The 15,701-nt window shown below is 58.3% G+C and overlaps 1 protein-coding gene across 2 annotated transcripts in view; it reads right to left on the reverse strand.

Moving 5' to 3' along the window:
* The window catches only part of NUDCD3 (NudC domain containing 3), a 43,042-nt gene extending 28,444 nt beyond the window's left edge, over positions 1 to 14,598 (reverse strand). For both annotated transcript variants that reach the window (XM_057399127.1, XM_057399126.1), the window contains exons 1-2: positions 14,337 to 14,598; positions 12,669 to 12,946 (exon numbers count right to left, since the gene is read on the reverse strand). In XM_057399127.1, coding sequence (XP_057255110.1) covers positions 12,669 to 12,946; positions 14,337 to 14,534 — 476 coding nt within the window. In that variant the 5' untranslated portion in view covers positions 14,535 to 14,598. The remainder of the gene's footprint in view (positions 1 to 12,668; positions 12,947 to 14,336) is intronic.
* Positions 14,599 to 15,701: the final 1,103 nt, after the last annotated feature.

A 15,701-nucleotide genomic window follows, 5' to 3' on the forward strand; every position in this document is an offset into this window, starting at 1 on the left:
GGCAGGGACCCCTTCCACTAGAGCAGCTTGCTCCAAGCCCCTGTGTCCAACCTGGCCTTGAGCACTGCCAGGGATGGGGCAGCCACAGCTTCTCTGGGCACCCTGTGCCAGCGCCTCAGCACTCTCCCAGGGAAGAGCTTCTGCCTAAGAGCTCATCTCAGTCTCCCCTCGGGCAGGTTAAAGCCATTCCCCTTGGCCTGTCCCTACAGGCCCTTGTCCCAAGCCCCTCTCCAGCTTTCCTGCAGCCCCTTTAGGCACTGGAGCTGCTCTCAGGTCTCCCCTTCAGGAGCCTTCTCTTCTCCAGGCTGCCCCAGCTCAGCTCTCTCAGCCTGGCTCCAGAGCAGAGCTGCTCCAGCCCTTGCAGCAGCTCCGTGGCCTCCTCTGGCCTCACTCCAACAGCTACAGGTCCCTCTGGTGTTTTGGGCCCAGTGCTGGATGCATTCCACAGTCCTGCCTGCAGCATCTTTCAGTTTGACTGCACCCTCCTTACACAAGAAGCTCCACCTCCAGGCTCAGTGGCTGCACGGGCCGAGGCAGAGCTCACCATGCTCCTCCCAAACCTGCCAGCAAGACACTTCAGGGAAATGATGCCGGCATCCCAAGCGCCAGTGTCTCCCTGAGCTCAAGCAAAGAACCAGACAAGAACCAGCAAATGGCTGTTTCATTCCAGGCTGTTCCCCTCCTGCCTTTCTCAGGACAATCTCAAACGCCAAAGGATGAGACAGTGAGCCTGTGCCCGGCCAAGGCATTAGAGCAGATGCAGAGGATCAAAGATGGGCCAAAACCCATCAGCACTTCATAGCACCCCTGTGGAGGTCAGTGTCAATTGTGTTCCTTCCACATGGAAACCCAGGCAAGACTTGCTCTGCGACAACTCTGCTGGACTTCTCTTTGCACAGCATCGCTCCTGAACAAGCATAAGCCTTCCTTCTGGCCCCACCTAATGGGGTGACCTCGTGCGCCAGAACAGGAGCACAGGGGCAATTCGTGAAGGCCTCCATGAATTCCCTGGCCAGAAAACTGCCTGCTCCTGAGCAGACGAGGGTTTGAAATGGTGAACACGGGTCTCAGCCTTGTTAGGCGCCTCTGACAAACAGCTGACAGCTCTACCATCCATCTCCTGGAGGAATTCTTCCTTTCCTGGAGGTTTTCCAGCCAGATCCTTGCCTGGTCCAACTGTGCTTAGCACATGCTGGCGGCAGTCAAGAAATTGGACCCAGCTCCTTGGTTGGGAGGCAGCTCCTGCTTGCACCAAGCTGGGCCACCATGCCGGAGGTGCCTCTCCTGGCCAAAGCCATCCTTTGCGTTGCTTCAACAGCACCACCGTGCAGCAGGCGAGAGAACTTCCTGCACCAACCCCACCGCCAGGACAAAGCCCCGTGCCCAGACCCACCAGGCAAAGACCAAGGCCAAATCCAGAGCACGGTGCGGGTTGGCTGGCGGGAGCACGCCTGCTCCCAGTGCGATGGTCACTGCCACTGGGCCAAGTGATGGCTGAGGACAGGGAGGGTGAAAAAGCATCAGGGTTTGGCACCGTGTGCACTTGGCTGTCGGGTGGTGGGGATGCTGTGGGTGGGTCTGTGTGTTCTGTCTTGTTCTATTTTCGCTCATGATGTGTCATTTTGGGGGAGGTGAAACCTTTAACAATGCTCTGGCGAGAAGCAGCCGATCTGTTTGCCACTCCTCGGAGCCACACGGCTGCGCTGGCACCAGCAGCAGAGCTGCTCCCCTTGCGCAGGGTCGGACCCCAGACGCAGCAAGAGGGGACCAGGACCTGCTGGCAGCATCACCAGGACGTGCCATGGCTGAGGCAGAGCTGGACACAGGTTGAGCCACACACCAGGCCTCAACTACACGTTTCTGGGCATTTCTTATCCCAGGATTTCCAGCTCCGTGGGCTGGTGACGCACGATGAGCTGAGTGATGTGGAAACGGTGATAGAGCGATCCTCTCGCTGCGGACACGGCTGAGCGCAGCTCCGTCCTCAGAATGCACCAGCTCCAGCTCCAGCTCTGCAAAAGCAGCACCGGACACAACCCAAGAGCAGGAACCACATGCCGAAGGATTTGATTGAATGTTCTGTGTAAGGAGAAGTAGGGCAGCTCCCTGAGTTCCTCTTTACTGAGGGCTTTTGGGGCAAGAATGCAGAGGTCGAGGAATGGATACAGCAGCACAGGAACAGCCGTCCTTCAGCCCGACGCTGCAGGCTGAGGGTGGGCAAGCCTCATGGGAAAGAGCTAATATGGGCCTAATCCCAAAGGACTTGTTTTTCTCCGTAAAAAGAAGAAAAGATATCCCAAGGATTTTCAGACCTACTTAAGGAATCCAATCCCCTTAGCCTGGAGCATCTCAGCTTTCTGATGCAGGACCCCTGCCCTCTTGGGAAAAGAGCTGATGGAAGTCTGGGACACCAACCTGCCACTCAGGGTCCACCAGGACTCAGGCTGGGGCAGGCACCGAGCTCAGGAGCCTGCGTGCTGCTGGCTCCATGGATGCCCTCCCGCCACTTGGCATTCACGGAAAGCTTCCTGCGGGAAGCAGCTCCGCTGCTGTTTGCTCTTAGTCAAGGTGAATTATTTAGGCAGCTTTAAGGAAAACGTGTCACACCAGTGAAGTGATGCAGATGTGGAGGTGGGTGGAGAAGAGGAACAGCCACGACAGCTAAAGCCGGGCAAGCAGGACTGGCTGAGGCAGAAGAGGATGATATGGGGAGAAAGCCAGGTCAGTGCTGTGAGGCAACCAACCCAGCATATGCTGTAAGGGGGATCCAGGCCTGCTTCCCTTTGCAAAGCTGCTCCTGAAGGAGGGATTTATAACAGTCCTACCCCACCTGTGCTCTGCCAACACATCCCAGCAGGTCCCACAAGCACATCCCAACACAAAACATCCCAATGCCTCTCCCCTCCACAAGATCTTCCTCTGTTCCGAGTGGGAAAAAGAGGGGAACGGTGTCTTACAGTCCCTCTGCCAGCAAACAGGAGAGAAACCCCACCCCAGCTCTGTCTTTTAACCACTGTCAGAGGCCCCGCGCAATGCATGAAACCTTCAAGCTCAAGAGGTTGCCAAGAATGGAAAGATCTCATTAAGTAATAATGAAGTTCTGAGCAAGTAGGAAAAGAGAGAATCGGGCACAAGACGTCCGCGTGCCTAACCCAGATCGGCAGCAGCCTGCCAGGGAGATGCACCGCGCCGTCAGCCCAGCCAGCGCTCAGTGCTAGGAGCAGGCATTCGGATCAATGCTGTTGCTCCATGACAGCAGCCTGGAGCACGTGGCACCCATCAACGTAACTAATCCCACATCCCAGCGCTGCGATGACTCAAGGAGGCACCAGGAACTGCAGGAAGAGAAGCTGCTGCTGACACGCAAGCACCTGGGCAGGCTGCAGCACTGCAGGACACCCGGCAGCACAGCTGGGCTGTAGCGGAGGGCTTCTTCCCCTTGACGCCTGCCCTGGGTGGGTTTCTCCAAGCCAGAAGCCTCAACGGCAGCTCTGAGTGCCAGTGCTGGCAGCTGTGGTGGGAGAAGGATCCTACCTCCTGCTCGCTGTGGCCTCAATGCCTCTGCCTTGACCAAGGCAGCAGCACTCAGATCTTCCTGTAGCTCACAGCCAGCACTGCTTGGCTCAAAGCATCTTGCTGGACTTCCCAGCACACAGGGAGGATGATGCAGAGGATGGTGAGAGGAGCCATTTGCAGCCTGTCCCCCCCAGAACCTCTGCAGTAAGCTCAGCTCTGCTGCTGCGGGTAGCACAGGGCGGCCACTGTCCTCCTGCCCTGGTGAGAGTCATCACCCAGGCTCCTGCTCCTATCAGACCCCCCTCTCCCCGCTGGGGAAGCAGCCTGAACTACACCTGCACCCAGGCTTCCCAGCACTAACAGAACTGGAAAACACTGCGTGAAGAGCAGGGCAAGGGCCAGCGATGGCAGAGCCCTCCCCGTGTCGCTGTGGAAAGGCCAGGCTCACCCCACAGCACCCACACAATGCTGGAATGCAGCTTTCCAGAGCTCTGGCTCCCAGCCCCTGCTTGCCACCTTGACCAGATGGAAGCTCAAAGCCACCTCAAGCCATGGGAAGGGCCGTGCACCCTCAACAGTTCCTGTCAAGCCCCAGCATGAGCCAGACTACAGGCAAACACCAGCTTTCAAGAAGAAACTGAAGAGGGTCAGACATGGCCTCTGTTCCTCGGGGTACCAAGGCAGGTGCTGGTGCAGCTGAGTAACAGGTAGAGAAGCCGAAAGTTCCACCTCTTCGGAAAGCTGCATTTCCAAAGCTTCAGGGATTGTGTGTGTGGAAAATACCAGGGTTGTGCTCCTCCTGCCAGCGTGCTGCAAAGGAACCTCCCCCCACCTCCACAGTGGCATCAAAACAGCAGCACTGGGGCACTTTGTCTCTCCTGCTTTCGCCCCAGAAGTGCCAAGGCAGGAGGAGCACCACTACGGGCTCTGCGGCCCTCCATCAGGTCCTGCAGGCACTCAGCACTACCCAACAGCTCCCTTTGCATGCAGCACTCCGGTTTAGTAGGTCTTGGGCTCAGCAGTGAGCAGCTGAATACCAAACCCTTCCCTCTTAGAGCTCAATTCATAGCCACAGTCAACAAGCCTCAGGATCCACTTGGATCCACACGGCAGCTCTATGGCTGTCAGTGAGTTCAGCAGTGGCGCAAGGGGAGTCCCGGAGCCCTCCTGACCCTCAGGGCTTCTTCCAGCTCAGGTGTGTATGGGTTGCTGGGGGAGAAGGCCCCAAATCCAGCTGTGGGAGGTCTCCTTCACCCCCAAACCAGACAGAAGCTCAGCAGCAGTCCCCCAAGGATCTACACCCCCACGCACATACTTCCAGGGCTGCAATGCGCAGCATTGGCGGTCCTGCTCTCAAAACCAGACTGACAAATGGAAGCCAACACCTCCTTCTGACCCCCAAACCTCAGGCAGCCCCTGGCCAGGCTCCAGCCTGCAGTGACCACCCTCAGCTCTACAGGAAGTTCTTTTCACCTTCAGGAAGCCTCAGAGCTTCGACTCATCCCCAGGATGGGACCAACAACCAAAACCAGGGCGCATGGAGACACTTTTCCCCTGTATCCCATTGCACTTCTGAGCCCGGCTGACCCTGGGGGCTGCCCTGTATGAGGTGCCCCACAAGACAATGCCTTTATTACTGAACCCAGCAGCCCAAGAGTGAATCCACCCAAGGTGCAGCAGCCGGAATCCCATCAGTCCCAGTGTATGGACTGAGGCTCTGCCCCTCTCCCGGACAGGTAAGAGCCTTCCTCTTTCCCAAGCTCACACACTTCAGGCAAGCTTTTAGCCTTCCCTTTTGGTTTCTGAGTTATTTATGGAGCCCTTCGACAGAGCCAACTTACTGACATTAGGCAAGTTTAAATGCCACTGCCAGCTCTAGGAGCTCCGAAGCGTCATCACCGGAGGGCTGGATTTCACTGGTGCTGGGATATGTAGGTCAAGGACGGAGGACACACCGCTGCTCAGAGGAGCCCCCTGGGACCCTTGGTGTTTGTACAGAGCTGATACAACCATGGGTTTCAGAGGTGTCCTCCGAGACACCTACAGGCAGCCAAACCGGCTCTAATAACACACCACATACAACATAACGAAGTTCAGTTATAGCTCCCCTGGAAAAAAAGGGGGTAAGGCCAAAGAAATCCAATGGGATTGAGTTGTGGAAGCACAGGGCAAAGTGGCCTCTCAGACCCCCACACCACAGACACCAAGCGGCCAACGGGGCCGTGCCAAACTGGTAGCTTTCCACATTAGGCCACTTCTTTTGGTGGACAATGCAGTGTTAAAAGAAGCAAACAGAAAACGCCACTTTAAATCAGAATCAGGCACATGCTGTCCCAAGCCTCCAGCCCTGGGATTTTCTTCTTGTTAAAAGAAAAATTTATAGGTTTTAATTTAGTTATTTTTGGTCCCAGGACCTAATTTGGGAGCTCAGTACCTTGGTAGGGCAACCAAAGCCCTGAGCAACACAGTGTGCGATGGGAACCAGCGCTCCACTGCTGAGCTCAGCAACCCCGCCACAGGAGCCCCACTCCCCATGAAAGCACTGGGAAAATGGGACCCCAACTCATCCTCATCGGCTGCAAAAGGCTTGTTACAGTCAAGGGCTGCACCAGACACAGGGCCTGGTGGGTCCCACCCTCAGCTCAAGCATTTCAGCCCTTTGAAAAGATGCTTCTGAGCAGCCGAGTTTCCACTGCTGTGGGAGAAGGTCTGTGTGTTAAAGCAGTTCTCCGAGCGGGAAGTCACGGCCTCTCTCTTTGCAACAACCACAGAATCAACTCAGGTGGAAAAGAGCCTTAAAATCATCCAGTCCAACCGTTCCCAGCACTGCCAAGGCCACCGCTAACCCACGGCACTGAAGGCCCTGTCTCCACGATCTGTGCACACCTGCAGGGACAGCGACTGCAGCCCTGCCCTGGGCACCCTGCTCCAATGCCTGAGCACCCTCTGGGGAAGGAATTCTCCTCAGCTCCATCTAAACCTGCCCTGGTGCAGCTTGAGGCCGTTTCCTCTTGTCCCATCCCCTGTTCCTTGGGAGCAGAGCCCAGCCCCTCCTGGCTCCATCCTCCTCTCAGGCAGTTGTAGGGAGCAATCAGGTCCCCCCTGAGCCTTCTCTTCTCCAGACTGACCCCCCAGGCCCCTCAGCCCTTCCCCATCACACTTGTGCTCCAGGCCCTGCACCAGCTCCGGTGCCCTTCTCTGGCCTCACTCCAGCCCCTCAAGTCTCTCCTGTAGTGAGGGGCCCAGAGCTGAACACAGGATTCGAGGTGCAGCCTCATCAGTGCCCAGTGCAGGGGCACAATCACTGCCCTGGCCCTGCTGCCATGCTAGATGAAAGACTCTGCTTGGCACAGAGGACTTACTTTAAAGTTTCCCCCTTCCTCCAGTACAATCGGGAGACATCCCTCCTAGAAATCAAACAGCCCCACAAGTCCAGCTGCAGCTCCAGGGAAACAGCTTTGGTGTCACCAGGCGAGCTGAGGATTCGCTGCCTTTCTTCCCCGGGCATGCAGTGGAGGGAGATCTGGCCAACATGGGGCTTCCGTGAAAGCTCCCGTTCCCAGCAGCTCCCACCTGAAGAGGTGGTGCTCAGCATTAGGGAGCGCTGGGATGGGAGGAAAAGTGTTTGAGTGATGCCAGTTGACTGGGGGAGGCCCACCCTTCTGGAAGAGGGTTTTATGGCCCCATGAGGACAGCTCATGAGCAAAGAAGTAAGGTAGGAAGTGGGGAACACACAGGCTCTTGCCACCCGAGCATCAGCAAGGAACACCAGAGGATCATGCATTACAAGGAGGAGCATGAAGAAGTGTAAGTGAGAAGCATCCTCGTGCTTCTCACCCATCAGCCTAAAAACAGGCTGAAAGGGAGAAACGGACACAGTAGGAAAACCCCACATGGGTGGAGAAGGAAAAGGGAACCGCTTCCTGCCCCTCCGCCTGCACGGAGACAGAAGCTGCTGCTCAGCTCTTTGCTGGCGGCAGGGGGAAAACAGGGAGGAAACATCACTGCATGCTCGGTCTGTTCTCCTCTTCCCTAAACATCTGCTGCTGCTGCAGACAGGACACAGGGCCAGATGGAGCCCGGCGGTACCGGGTCAGGCCGTTCTCCCGAGGTCTGTCTGGCTCCTGCTTGTGATGGGGGAATTCCCTGCGGCACCTCTGCGCAGCTCCTGAACGCAAGAGGAACGAGAACCAGGACAGACACCGCCTTAAATAAGGATCGGCATCAGCTCCATCTTTCTGGGTCAGGCTGGAAAAACAGCGTGGACTCAGGTGAGCTCCCACCGAAACCCACAGGGATGCTAGGGAAGGAAACCAGTTTAACTGGCTCCTGATCTGGATGGGCCCAGGTAGAGCCAAGTGAACAGGAGCATCCGCACATTCCCTGCCTGTTCGCCTGGAAAATGCTTGAGAGGAGAAAGCCTGGGACAATGCTGCCTCTGAGTCAAACCAAACTAGCCTCAGAGCCAGCAGTGTGCAGTGGTCCCTTGTCTCCACAGCCCTGTTCCTTGCTGAGGCTGATCAGCAGTGAAACTCCCCTGTCCAGCACCCCAAGGCACGTCAGAAAACCCGTCCTTCAAGCACCTCACACGACAAACATCCATCTGGACTTCCAGCAAAGCCAAGCCGGTGCCAAGTCGAATTAGATTCAAACAGGAGCTTCGTGGAAATTTCCCAGGGTGCTGCTGTGTCATCTTGAGGATGCTTCCCGGCATGCCCCACAAAGGGTTAACCCCAGGGCTCGGGGAATGGAAGTGGCTGCTTTCAGGAGACCAGAGAACTGGAGCTCGAGAGCAGTCAGCTCCCCACATTAACATGTTCCAGTTCAAGTTTGCTCTGCCTCTCGCCAGGGACAGTGGGATGGGAAGCACAGAAGTGAGATTTGTAGGTCACTGCTGAGCCACCCGCAAGAGGGATGGCAGAGCCAGCCCCACAGCACAGCTCAGCTGGACATGGGAGCAGCGTGGCTAGGGCCAGGCTGGGGCACAGGCAACGCTGCTGCCTCTTCATCCCCTCCTTCAGCACAGCCACATTGCACGCACAGGGCAAGGGGAGCCTCTTCCCCAGGTCACACATGGCAAGAATCACAGAACGGTTTGGGCTGGAGGGACCTTAAAGCTCAGCCAGCTCCAACCCCTGCCACGGGCAGGGACCCCTTCCACTGGAGCAGCTTGCTCCAAACCCCTGTGTCAAACCTGGCCTTGAAAACTGCCAGGGATGGGGCAGCCACAGCTTCTCTGGGCACCCTGTGCCAGCGCCTCAGCACCCTCACAGGGAAGAGCTTCTGCCTAAGAGCTCATCTCAGTCTCCCCTCGGGCAGGTTAAAGCCATTCCCCTTGGCCTGTCCCTACAGGCCCTTGGCCAAAGCCCCTCTCCAGCTTTCCTGCAGCCCCTTTAGGCACTGAAGCTGCTCTCAGGTCTCCCCTTCAGGAGCCTTCTCTTCTCCAGGCTGAACCAGCCCAGAGACCTGCATGGTTTCCTTCAAGGCCCAACCAGCTGTGAACTGCCCTTTCTCACTGCAGTTCCTTCCTACACCCCTCTCTTCCCTCTCCATTCAGCAGGAGGTGGTCAGGCCACAGAGACCAAGGGGTCTCATTCTGCTCTGGTTCAGTGCTGGTGTCCTGCTGGTCCAGTTCCAAGGCTCCACCCGTCCTGGAGGAGCAGAGGGACCAGTTGCTGCCCTGGGTCCCTGCTGTGGAGGTAAGCACCCTTGGGAGGGAACCACCATCTTTTGGGGGAACCCTTCAACATCTGCCCACCCCAGAGGTCCTTCTCCGTGAGACCCCACCTGGGTCCACTGAGTCCAAGGTGGTCTCGAAGACACAGCCCAGAGCAGCTCCGGCTGGAGCAGCCGGGAGGAGGCACAAAGGCTGGATGGAGAAATACATGAGAGTAAGCGTGCACCACAATGCACAGGCTTCCAGAGCTGCTGCTACAAACCCCCTGTCATCACTTCCTGCCAGAATGGGGCTCCCAGGGCATGGGGAGGAGGGCTTTGCTCCCCATTCTGCTCCAAGAAAGAAAGGAGCAGAGGGGAGCCAGGAACCAGAGTCAGAAAGCACAAGCTGAGCCCAGGCCGGGCTGCACAGTGCCACACGTGGGCTGTCGGGCTCTATTTTAAATGCTGTGTGGCAAATATATGCAGGATGAACTCCAAGCTGGGGGAAGGGGAGGGTGCTGGGTGGCGGAGGTGTTCAAAATTAGGAGCTGAGCTCAGGCAAGGATGGCTTCTGGGAGCAGATGGGGGAAGAGCCGGAGCCTGTGCGAGCTGTGTGGCTGCAGCGCCAGCCCCAGCTCTGCACCCCTGGGGTGCACAGCCCAGTGGTGGGGGGCTCACGGGGGCACGATCCCCTCTGCCCCCCCTCGGCGAGGAGGGAGAGCAGGAGAACCTTGATGGCCAGGGAGGGATGCCAGGACACCCAGGGCAGCTGCAAGCTGGGCTGAGGCGGCACAAAGGAGACCTCTGGTCCCCCTGTGCACAGCTTCTGGCACTCAGGTCACCCCAAAGACACCTCACTCCTTGGCACAGTGACGAGCACTGCATCCCCTGCCTTCCACAGGCAGGAAGGTGAAGGACTCTCCTCGCCCCCAGGCAGCCCTCTGCACCCACAAGGCTGGCTTGATTCTGCTCTTCCCTTGTGCATCGACCCTGAAAAAGCTGCTACCACCTCTGCGCTCTGCAAGATGCTCACCACCAGCTCCCCAGCGCCCGGGCACACAGCGAGGCTCTGATGGGAGCTGGCAGATCTGGGCTGGTACCTGCCCTACATTTAGGGAGCAGTCAGGTTGACAGAATGAGCAGGTTTTTATATAGACCTGGGTGGCAGTGGTTTGCTTCCCAGCGGTGGGGGCAGGGGAGAGGGACGTGGAAAACACTTTAGTTTAAGCTTTCCTCTGCATCCCTGCAGCCGGAGCCGCACATTATCCATGCGCCCCTCGTAGCCAGGCTGGTGGCTCCGGGTTCTGCTCAGAAGGGGCTGTGCAGAATTAAGCAGCCGGTTAAATTATTAATAAGCTGTCGGAGGGTGCCCAGGACACCCGCGCCTGGTCCCTGCTGCTTCTCGGGGGGCTCCAGTGCCCCCCACAGGCACAGAAACCAACTGCAGCCGTTTGACAAACCCGGTGCCTTCCCTGCCCTACTTCGAGCCCGCAGACGCCCCCTTCTTCGGGCCTGAAAACCAGGAGCGGGGTTGTGGGGCCGGTGTCACCCACCCAACAGGCGCAGGAGCAAAGGACTGCGAGCGCTTCGCCCCACAGCACGTCTGGGGCAGCAGGAAAGGAAAGGCTAGACTGGTGGGAGAGCAGCCACCCAGCTTTGTGTTCGATGCAATGTCTGTGGGTGCAGAACAGCATCCGAGTGCCTGAACTCTGCCACAGGGCGTTCTCCAAATGTACCAGGGCAGACACTCAGAGCAGGGACAAGGAAAGGGTTGAGCTTTCACAGGACTCCTACCACCTGCAGCAGAAACCGTCCCTGTCAGTTCCAATGTACTCGCTGTCAGACACATCCTGCTCCCGCAACGGCCCTCGGCTTCCTTCCTAACCCCTCCAGTTCCCTTCCCCCAGTCTTGACATCTGTTTTCAAGCACCTGAACACCACTTACAGCAGCTGCTGCCCACAACAAAAGGCTCAAGTGGCATTTTCACATGGCAGAAGGCAAGAAAAGTGGGCTGCAAAGGGGCAGAAGCACTCAGGGCAGCCCAGCTCCCTCCTGCCCCCAGGGGCTTGAGACCCCCCTGTCAATTAGGATAAATCACAGAGACCTGCCTGCTCCAACAGGGCTTTTTTTGGCTCATTCATCTTGTGCTGGGAGAGGTGTCAGACAGTCCTGAGGACAACCTTCCCTCCCCAGGCCAGTGCTGGCGGCAGGACACAGCTTTTCAGGGGAGCTCATTTTTGGCTTCTGGCTTATTTTTATCCTGTGGGATTTGTGTCAGACCTGTGGAGTTAAGCCCAAATCCTTCTCCTCCACCCCATGGCATCAAGTTACTTGGCAGGCCCTTTGCCCAGGAGCAGCCACTGATACCGTTTCCCTTCCCCTTCCACCGGACAGCTGCCACACTTGGGCCCTCCTCTCTGCCACTGCAGGCTCAGACTGCCACAGCCCTGCCACTGCCCCCAAGGGTTTGGTGCTCTGACCATCCCTTCCACACGCCAAGGGCTGACAGCCCCTGAAGTCTGGGCTCTCAATCCTCTCTACCCCTGTAGCGTTGAAAGGATGTGGGGCTCTCCCAGGTGGCCTGCTCTCACTGCTGCTGTGTATCAACTGGCCCAGAGCACAGGGACCACTGGCCCAAGCTGTCCTCCTTGCCACACACCAGTGGGACAGCAGGGACAGACTGCAGCGAGCCCCATAGAGGACCAGGAAAGCAGCAGTGAGTGCACAGAGCTTCAACCATGAGTGACACTGGGGTGGGACAGAGGTGATGTCAGTGATGAGGCAAGCACTGCGTTGGGCTGAGTAGGACAGGAGACTCAGTGGTGTGGGAGGCCCTGAGCAAGGGCTGGGCAGCTCTGCCTCTGCTCCGCAGTCAAGGTGATGCCTGAGGAAGGACCCTGTGCTCAGACACTGGTTCAGAAAGGCCACACCAGCCCACAGGAGCTCCCCTCCTGCTGCACAGCAGAGTCAAGCTGGAGGAAGACTTTGGAACAAGGACATTTCTGTAAATCACAAGGCTTGAAAGCAGCTCATTTTGGCAAAAGAACACAGCTAAAGACAGAACTCTCTGCAGCACCTGACTGAGCTTCAAAGTTGGCCCAGCTCTGAGCAAAGGGACCTCCAGAGGTCTCTGAACCCAATTCTGCTGTGCGTATTTGATGCCGTGCCTGGCCTCGCTGCCTGCCTCATGCCAGCCCTGCCTGCGCTGCCTCGCAGGCATTGCGGGTATCTCATAGCACCCAAGGGGAGTCCGACACCTTACTGCCATGAGAAAAGGGCTACATGATGGGAAGACACCAAACCAGCAGCAGGAAATCAAACCCCTGCCCTCCCATGGGTAAGTACACACTGCCTCCAGCCACTGGAGCCTGCACGGGAGCCTCCTGCAGGGCTGAGCGCCGCAGAGAACAGCAAAGGGTTGTGCACAGGACAGCAAACACCACTTCCATGCTTCTGCCTCCCCCCTGACAGGAGCACAAAGAGAGACCCTTACGTGGGCAGCTCTGCCGGGGCAGCGGCACCCAGGGACTCTGCAGGCACCAGGCTGGGGGCTGCGTCCTGGGCTCCAGCCGACTCCTGTGTCCCTGCAGCTCCTGCAGCATCCGGCACTGGGATGTGCTCTGCTGTTGTCTCTACCTCCACCTCCTGAGCTGCAGCAGGTGGCTTCACTCTCTCAGCAGCCTCCTCCTCCTCCTTCTTTAGCTTTGCCTCCAGCTCTCGGCGCCTCTTCTCGTCATCCTGCCGGGCCATCCGCTCAAAGACTTTAAAAGCCTGAAAGACAAAAAGCAAACCCAGTGGGTCAGCCAGCTGCCGAGCTCTGCTGGAGAAGCCAGGGAGAAGGAGAGGAGAAGCATCACGCATTTGGGGCACTCAGAGCTGTCCCTCCCTCTCTGGACACCACACAGCCCCCACTCCCCACACCGAGCTGCTTCAGTCGGCAACAAAACCAGCTGGTGACTAGCTCAAAAGCCATAAGGCCACGTTGAACAGAGCTCGGGAGAAAGCCCAAGCTCCTGGGAGCCCTTCTGAAATCATGTCCTGGCAGCCAAACTCACATCTGCCTGCAAAGGGGAGAGCAAGGAGCTCCAACTGCCAGCTGGGGAGGGGGCTCCAAGGAGCCAGTGCTCACTCAGAGGCTGTCTGCTAGGCTGAAGCTCGGAGCAAACCTCTGAGGTGCAAACAGGACAAGCTGCCCCAGGAGAAGCTGGAGGACAGCTCACCTGGAGCTCTCAGGCCACACAGGTGGAGGAGCAGAGCCACCTCAAGCCAGAACTGATTGATTAAGGTCAAAGCCATGCACTTGCTCAGAGAAAAGCCATCCCTCCCTGCCCCAGGGTGAGGCTGCTCCCCACTCTGTGTCATCCCACTCTGCAGTCTGCTTCTGGACATGCATGGCTAGCGCAGGCTGGAGGTTCAGTTAGGCCCAGCTCTACAGGAGAGACACTGAAGGCCTGGAGTGAGGCCAGAGAAGGGCACCGGAGCTGGTGCAGGGCCTGGAGCACAAGTGTGATGGGGAACGGCTGAGGGACCTGGGGGAGTCAGATGGAGAAGAGAAGGCTCAGGGGGAACCTGGTCGCTCCCTACAGCTGCCTGAGAGGAGGATGGAGCCAGGAGGGGCTGGGCTCTGCTCCCAAGGAACAAGGGATGGGACAAGAGGAAACGGCCTCAAGCTGCACCAGGGCAGGTTTAGATGGAGCTGAGGAACAATTCCTGCCCCAGAGGGTGCTCAGGCATTGGAACAGGCTGCCCAGGGCAAGGGCTGCAGTCACCGTCCCTGCAAGTGTTCACACACCGTGGAGACGAGGCCTCAGTGCCATGGGTCAGCGGTGGCCTTGGCAGGGCTGGGAACGGTTGGACTGGATGAGCTTAAAGCTCTTTTCCAAACTGGTCGATTCTGTGACTGCCGCCCCCCCGCCGGGCGCCCCCCCCCGCCCCTCTCCACCCCTCGGGCAGGAGCTCCCGCGCTGCCAGGTCCCCATTCCCGGTCTCTCCCAGACCTCTCCCGGCAGACGCGGCCCGGCTCGGATGGGACAAACGCCCTTGGCGAGGCCCAGCGACCGGGACAGCACCGCCCACCGCGGCCTCTGCCTCCTGCCCCGCGGGCCTGAGGCGGAGCAGCGGCGCCGGGAGAGCGCGGCAGGCCCGGGCGCGCCGCCGGTACCTGGAGGGCCATGGCCTGCGCGGCGCCGGGCGGGAAGCCCAGGCGGTCCCCGGGCCGCAGCAGCAGGCGGTAGAAGTCGGTCTTGCGGTAGAGGAAGCCGAAGAGGACGCGCAGGAACTCCTCCACGTTACCGACGTGCTGCAGGATGCCCAGCAGCGCCTGGTCGTACATGTCGGTGAGCGCGGCCGCGGCCTCCATGGCGGCTCCGGGACCGCTGCCACGGCAACCGCGCCCGCCCGCGCTTCCGCTCCGCACCCACACGTGCCCGCCCGGAACCCGCCCCGCGCCCAAACGTTCCGGGCTCCCCGAGGGCCCTGCCCTCGCCTTGGCTGCCACGGAGCCCTCCGCCCACCGACGGCGCCTGTACCCCCCCCTCCCCCCCCCAGCCCCCGGTGCTCAGGGGACGCCTCCGGTGGCATCCGTGGGACCCGCAGAGCCCTCAATGGCAGTGGGACACTCAGAAGTGCCAACTGTCCCGTCCCCCCCCCGCCGTGGTACCCAGGGGAACCCCAGCCCCCCCAAGTGGGGTGCAATGGGACCCCCACCTCACTCCAATACCCTGGGACCCCCGGTAGCACCGTGCCCGCCGCGCTGTGCTGCAAGCCCCCAGGGATCCCCAGCACCCCAAGAGCAGCAGTGGGACCCCTGCCCCACAGCAGCACCCCCCGCGATGTCCCCAGCCCCACTGCAGCCGGCTGTCGGGGGGGCGGCACCCCACCAGCGGCAGGTTTGCTCCAACCTTTTGGACCTCTCGAGATTTAAGACAATGGAGTTGATGCGCCGATTGACTCCACAACTCGTTAAAGTTGTAAAGTAGGTATGCTTTTATTCAGCGCTGAGACGCACGGGGATAATTCCTCAAAGTCATGCGTACCTCAGTGTTGTTTCCCTCTACATTTATTCTCTAAAGTTATATATATTCATAAGGTTGCACAATACGCCTATACATATTCATGTCCTATCCCCGCTTCGTATTATAATGAGCCAGAAGGTCCTCTACGCCTGTGCAGTGCCCCGTCTGGTCATGGGCAGGGGTCTCAAGATGAAGTAAATGAGTCTTCTTCCTCTGGGTAGGGGTCTTCAAGATGAAGTAAATGAGTCTTCCTCTTCTTGCACTTTTCACCTTTTTAGTCTTTATGTGTGGCCTTAGAGTTTGATCAGTGTCCCAGCCGTAAATCCTCTACTTCTCCCCTTTATCAGTAGAGTTTGATCAGTGTCCCAGCTGTAAATCCTCTGCTTCTCCCCTTTATCAGTAGATTCAGGTGTCTGCTTATTAACAGGACCGGAGGTCTCTGTTCTGCTTAGCAGGCATTTACAACAGATAGTCCTTTTGTTTAAACAAATTCCTCTAACCCCCTTGTACAA

The sequence above is a fragment of the Pezoporus wallicus genome, unplaced genomic scaffold (assembly GCF_028554395.1).
Source record: "Pezoporus wallicus isolate ANWC-B61680 ecotype Strahan unplaced genomic scaffold, APGP_CSIRO_Pwel_v1 contig_8591, whole genome shotgun sequence".
Taxonomy (NCBI): Eukaryota; Metazoa; Chordata; class Aves; order Psittaciformes; family Psittacidae; genus Pezoporus; species Pezoporus wallicus.